Here is a 6,282-nt window from a genome sequence, read left to right as displayed (position 1 = left end):
TGAAGTTGTATTTTAGTACAAAATTTTACTGAAAACCCTGAGTGTGGCTTCTCTAGACTCTGTCATGCCTTTTGATATTTTCACACGCCTCAAAGATCTGCATCCGTTGCATGTATCTTCTGTGCGCCTCGTAGCATGCCGGGAACTTCCACACTAGGATGCGAGTGCCGATGACTTGCGTTTTGAATCGATGGCCAGATCCGTGGATTGTCCAGGTACATCGGCAAACAGGCATCGTCTCGTTCAAGAACGCACAGGTCATTTCAATCGCTTGTAGTAGCTTCATCACGATCAATATTCAGACAACGCGACAGCCAAGCAATTTTATTTTAATTCTTAATTTTTTGACGTTTCGCGATTGATAACCCAGAACTTGCCGCTACACCGAAGGAGAAGCCCATAATCCACGCCTACGTCTCACTTTAGCCTGAAGCAACAACCGCTTTCAGCTGGCATCGCTGCTCTTGCTAAAGAGCAACTTCTGAGTCCCAAGGCGCCAGCCGCAATCTCATTTTTGTGGCATTCATCTAGCGAGTGCCGCTGTGCCGTATAGCAATTATGAGAAACAAGTTCGCTTGCATGGGAGCACGAAAGGGAGGGTTTCATGTGATAATACCAAGCAATATCGGTCAGCTGCTTCCCTGCGATCCACTTTGATCTAGCAATGTCGTCAACTGCTTAACTTATAGCAATTCTAGTTTACAGCATGTTGCACTCAAGCCCCTGACACCATTGCGACCAGGATCTTTTCTCTTCTCGCTGATCTAGGCCCAAATGCTCGACTACGCATCCAACCACCAAGTTAGATTACAGCCACGCCCAGAGGGTTGAACATGACATCGACGGCCCCAAATCCATACCAAAGATTGGCTAGAGTTGCGCTCTGTGTGACATCTTCCACACCCTTCCCAGACAAGTGGCTGCACGATCTCTGCACCAAAGCCGGTCGGTGTGCATCCGAACTCATTCAAAGGCTCGCAACTTGAGATTGATTGAAGGCATGATTTGACTCGGGGCTGAGAATGCTGTCGAATTGCCAGTCATCTTTCGCGAAGGGCGTTTAGGCATCTTGTCCTACGGTGCTGGTGACAATGATGCTCAGTGCAACCCTGTCGGCTCAGTGCGGCACGCACGCGATGAGTCATGAACCTGTGAGACTTACATCGATCTTACAACCGGCGAGTTTGAAATGTCGCAATGCTGACTCTGCGACTTTCTGGACTTCGGTTGAGAACGTCCCGAGGGACAAAGTCTGGGGGGGGGGTAGAGGTAAGCTGAAGAATTGCTGCAACTGAATGCGACTTGGCGGTTATCGCTTCTGCATGCCTGCACGTCTGGGGTTTGAATTGGCAGGTTGCCTGCTGCGTGATCCCTATGCGCATGTGTGTGTGTTGGGGGGGGAATGTCTGGCGTGCATCGCTTAGGCAGCAAATGCAGTCCGAACGTAGGCTGGGGAAAATTTGTCTCCGGTTGCATGCAAGTATTGGTTGGGTCTGACAGTCGCCCTGATTCCGCCGGCCTTGGCCTCTGAATCTTTATGTGGGCAACTGTGCTCCGTCTCACAGGTAACTTGTAATTACTTGGCACTAGTTCGATTCTTCAGTAGACTTAAAATAAAAATATTCTTTTAATCCCATAGAAGGTGAAGGCAAAGAGCCTTTTTCTCCGCATGAAACATGCGGAAGACTCCAGTCCGACATTTCTGAAACTTGTCTACTCGGCAGCAAGCAGCATCTTATCGTACCTTACATGTGTCGATTTCCGTATATGAAGCCCGTTCTCCAGTCGTCGTGATCGTATTCTTTGTACAAACAGGGATGACCATCGAGCACCTCTCGAATCCACTTCCTTTTTCTCTTATAAAGGCTTACCCAACCTCGTCTCAGACTAGACTCGTGTCGACGACGTTAAGCAAGAGTAGCTTTAGCACTCACTCTGTGCGACGTGTAAGAGTCTTCACCACTGCAACATACGTTCAGCATGCCCACTTGCAATGACAGCGTCTTTACGCCCGTCTCGGACTGTCGCTTCTTCGACTTCACCCTGCGGTTCTCCAATGTCGTCTTTGCCATCCTCCCTTCCTGTTTCGCAACCCTTCTCTTCGTAGCTCGACTCGTTCGTCTACGTCACAAGCCAGACATCGATGCCATCTCGCATTTTCCTCGCCTCTCGCTATTGCGCTTCTGTGCTCCTCATTCTGACGCTATCAGTCTCATTGGCGCTTCGGTCTCCATTACCCATGCTGTCCTCACCCTTGTCCTCCTCATCATGCTTGCGGCCCCTTCGTCAAGCACGCTTCGCCATGCAATGGACCAGTCAACCGCTCTTCCCAGCTTCATCCTGGCGTTTCTCGCTGCCGTTCTTGCAGTGCCTCTTTCGGTAGCTGAACGAAGGAAGACGCGCGGAGGTAGTATGCTGCTGCCTCTCTGGCTCTTCCTCTTGCTTCTCTTCAACGCCTGTCGCATTCGAACCTTCAGCGCAGTAGCTGCAGTCCGCGGTTCCTCCCTCTTCAATATCTATATCGTCGACTTTGGCTGCTTGGGTCTAATGATCATGATCGAGAACGCCAGGAGTCTTGACAGTGCACAGCACAACTCTACCTGCGAGTCTCGTGCCGGCTTCTTCTCTCGTCTGCTCTTCGCTTGGGTATTTCCTCTCCTACGGTCCGGCTTTCGCAAACCTCTCGAACTCGTCGATCTACAAGCCCTCAAACCCGAGTTTTACGGCCAAGCTCTTGCCACCGACTTCATCGCTGCCTGGACAGGTATCTCAATCGAGTCGCGATCTCGTGGCCCGGCATCGGAGAAAGACAACTTCGATGTCAAGATCAACAGCGACAACACCGCAGGGGTACCGGAAAGCGATATTTACCCTCTTGAGAAGCTAGGATCGTCTCGCCACGATGACGTCCAAACGGCTCCGGCCTACAATCGCAAGATCTTCCCACAGAGAGTAGTAAAGCGACGCTTGCTAAGCGCAACGCTTCGCGCCTTTCCCCGATCTGCACTGGCTCCTGTTCCATGGAAATTGTTGCTGACTGTATGTCAACTTGCACAGCCCTTCCTTGTCTCCACTACGCTCGCCTTTGTGCAGTCCTACTCCGATGAAGACAAGGGCCAAGCTCAAGTCACAGCTCAGCCTGTAGTCTATGGCTGGGGTTTGGTGGGCGCATATGGCTTGGTTTATCTCGGCATGGCTCTAGCCGAAGGTCAGTACTGGCACACTTCGTCGCAGCTCATGACCAAGGTGCGTGGTGCGTATGTAGAGGCCATCTACCGCAAAGGGCTCGATCTGCATCTGCGAGTTGCACGTACCAGCGGCGGCGGCAAAGCGGCCAATCTGATGAGTGTAGACACGGAACGCATCGTTGATGCGGGCGACATCATTCACGATATCTGGAGTGGATGCATCACCATCGCTGTGGGCATTTATCTGCTCTACGCTGAGCTTGGTCTTGCCTTCCTGGCCTCGATTGTGTCTGTCGTGATCTGCTTCCTCTTAACGCCCCTTACTAGTCGGGGAATGGGCACCAAGCAGGGCATTTGGAGTGCTCTCGCTGACAAGCGGGTCGATCTCACCTCTAGTATCATCTCGGACATCAAAGGCGTCAAATTTTCCGCTTATGAGGACGTTCTCCATGCAAAAGTTTGCGAAGCCCGCGCCAGGGAGCTCTCTGAACGCAGCGCGTTGATGAAGCAGGCCACGGGTGTCATCACTTTCACCAACTCTGCTGGAGAAATGTTGGGATTTTTCACCTTTGTCACCCTCATCGTCGTAGATAGATTGGCTGGTTCGAATCGGTTCGATATCAATACTGTCTTCACCACCCTCACCATCTTCCAGCTGATCAGGAGCCCGCTCTTCCAACTGGGACAGCAATATGCCTCTCTCCTACAAGCTTGGTCCAGCATGGAACGCATCGAGGCCTTCCTTACCAGCGAGGTTAGACCCGACGTCCAGTCTACCATGAGCGAAGATCTGACTCCTTGCTCTGCTCCCACTGCAAGCAACAGTCGAGCGCTAACTCATGCAGCCATTTTCAAGGATGCAAGCTTAGGATGGGGCCAGGAAACTGTGCTTGCCGATGTTAATATTGTCATCCCTGCCGGCACACTGACAATGATCTGCGGCCAGCTGGGCCAAGGAAAATCAACCCTGCTGCAAGCTTTGCTGGGCGAATGCGATCTGCTAGCGGGCAAACAGCAGCTGCCTTTGCTGGCGAAACGTGTCGCCTATGTCAGTCAAGACATCTGGTTGCAGGAGACATGCTCGATTCGTGATAACATTGTCTTTGCTACTGGCGACTAGGACGAGGATCGTTACCTTCAGGCTCTCCGCGCATGCGCCCTTACGGAAGACATTAGCAGGCTCCAAAAAGGCGATGCAACACATGCCAAGGCGCTCAGCGGCGGGCAGCGCCAAAGAGTTGCCGTGGCTCGCGCAATATACAGCTGTGCTGAAGCGTACATTTTTGACGATATTACCTGCGCCTTGGATGCCGAAACTGCCGCTCAAATGTGGCGTGCTCTGATGGGTCCCGCCGGCCTCTTGAAGGGAAAGACTGTTGTGATGGCAACGAATGCTGTCCATCTCCTTCATCATGCTCAGTTGATCGTCCGGATCGAAGCAGGCAGGATTGCCGAGTCTGGTCGATATGAGACGCTCACATTCAAAGGCAAAGATTCGATCTGTCGCATCAGCATGGAATCACAGAGACCCCCCGCCACCGCAGCCGAGGACGGGTCCTTGCGATTGCACTCGACCGAGGAGCAAGAAGACGTCCTCACTGGCACTGTGAAGTGGAAAACGTATGCAACCTGGTTGAACACCGCTGGTCGGGGCAGAACAATACTATTTCTTGTCTTGTTTGCTTTCCAAGTTGGAACACTCATAGGTAGCTCGTACTACCTGCAGGCTTGGGCTCGATCTCAGCAAGAACATCGTTTCCGCGACTGGGTTGCTTGGACAGTGGGCTATCTCTTCCTGGCCCCTGCAAGTGCAGCCTTCCTTGCCATTGGATTCTGGATCCTCTGTGCCAAGTGCGCCGAATTGGCAGGTAATCGTCTTCATGATGCCGAGTTCAAGGCAGTCCTATCGGCGCCCATCTCGTTCTTATCCGAGTGGACCACAGGACAAGTAACCAACCGTTTCTCTCAAGACCTCTATCACATCGATCAGACGTTTGTCTTTGCCATCCTCAACACGGTCAGCGTTCTTATGCTCGTGTTTGGTTCACTTATCACAATGATGGTCGCTGCTCCGTACCTCGCCGTCTTGGTGGTGGTGCTGTTCGCAGTTTCTGGAGCCATACAACGCCTCTACCTCCCTTCGAGTCGTCAGCTCCGCAGGTTGGAGATGGCTACCAAAAGTCCGCTGTATTCCGTCTTTGCTGAAACGTCTCTTCCGGCAGGCTTGGCTACGGTACGGGCGCTTCAGCGCGACACGGCCTTGCTGGAGCGCAATACGGCCTTGCTCGACGCTTCGCAGAGACCCTACTACCACCTCTTTACCGTGCGCCGATGGCTTCAGGTCTGGCTGCTGCTTCTCACCACGATGACCAACATCACCTTGGTTTTGTTGGCGGTCGTGTTGCGGAATTCATCGCACGCAGGAGTGCTCGGTGTCGCATTGGTACAGGCCACCACGTTGGGCGGCGCGCTCAATCAAGCGATCGTCAACCTCACCGAAGTCGAAATCGCCGGCGTCGCCCTCGAACGCGTCCGCGAATTCAGCCTTATCGAGCCTGAAGAACGCTCTGCTGCTGCCAGGCATCCACCTAGCACTGCCGAGGTTAACGAGACGGTGTTTCAGGGCAGCATAAGCTTCAATAAAGTCTCGGCCTCGTACCGCGCGGACCTCGAGCCTGCGTTTCACAATCTCAGTTTTGAGCTACCGGCAGGGAAGCGGCTGGGCATCGTGGGCCGCAGTGGATCTGGAAAGAGCACCGTCCTACTGGCGCTGTTTAGGATGATTTCGATGCGAGCTGGCACGATCCTTCTCGACGGACTCGACATCTCGCGGATGCCCCTGCGAACCCTTCGGTCTGCCATGACCATTATCCCGCAGTCGCCTCTTCTCCTCGCTGCCAGCATTCGCGAAAACCTGGATCCAGACCTGACCTGCACGGACGACCAAATTTGGTCGGCGCTCCACACCTGTCACCTGACCGAGTTCGTCAAGAAACAGCCCAACCAGCTCGAACAGCACCTACTGACGGGCGAGACGTATATTAGTACGGGCCAGAGACAACTTCTGGCGCTGGCACGCGCGCTGTTGCGTAAA

General features: G+C 53.2%; 1 protein-coding gene across 1 annotated transcript in view; it reads left to right on the top strand.

The window, feature by feature from the left end:
* Positions 1 to 1,980: 1,980 nt before the first annotated feature.
* UMAG_15032 (uncharacterized protein) overlaps positions 1,981 to 6,282 on the top strand; it is a gene marked incomplete at both ends in the record, with an annotated part of 5,283 nt that continues 981 nt past the window's right edge. Inside the window, 2 exons of the mRNA XM_011390953.1 lie at positions 1,981 to 4,236; positions 4,309 to 5,658. Of these exons, the coding sequence (XP_011389255.1) occupies positions 1,981 to 4,236; positions 4,309 to 5,658 (3,606 nt within the window). The remainder of the gene's footprint in view (positions 4,237 to 4,308; positions 5,659 to 6,282) is intronic.

The sequence above is a fragment of the Mycosarcoma maydis genome, chromosome 6 (assembly GCF_000328475.2).
Source record: "Mycosarcoma maydis chromosome 6, whole genome shotgun sequence".
NCBI classification, from domain to species: domain Eukaryota; kingdom Fungi; phylum Basidiomycota; class Ustilaginomycetes; order Ustilaginales; genus Mycosarcoma; species Mycosarcoma maydis.
Note: the sequence above shows the minus strand (reverse complement) of the source record. Positions and strands in the feature narration are given on the sequence as shown.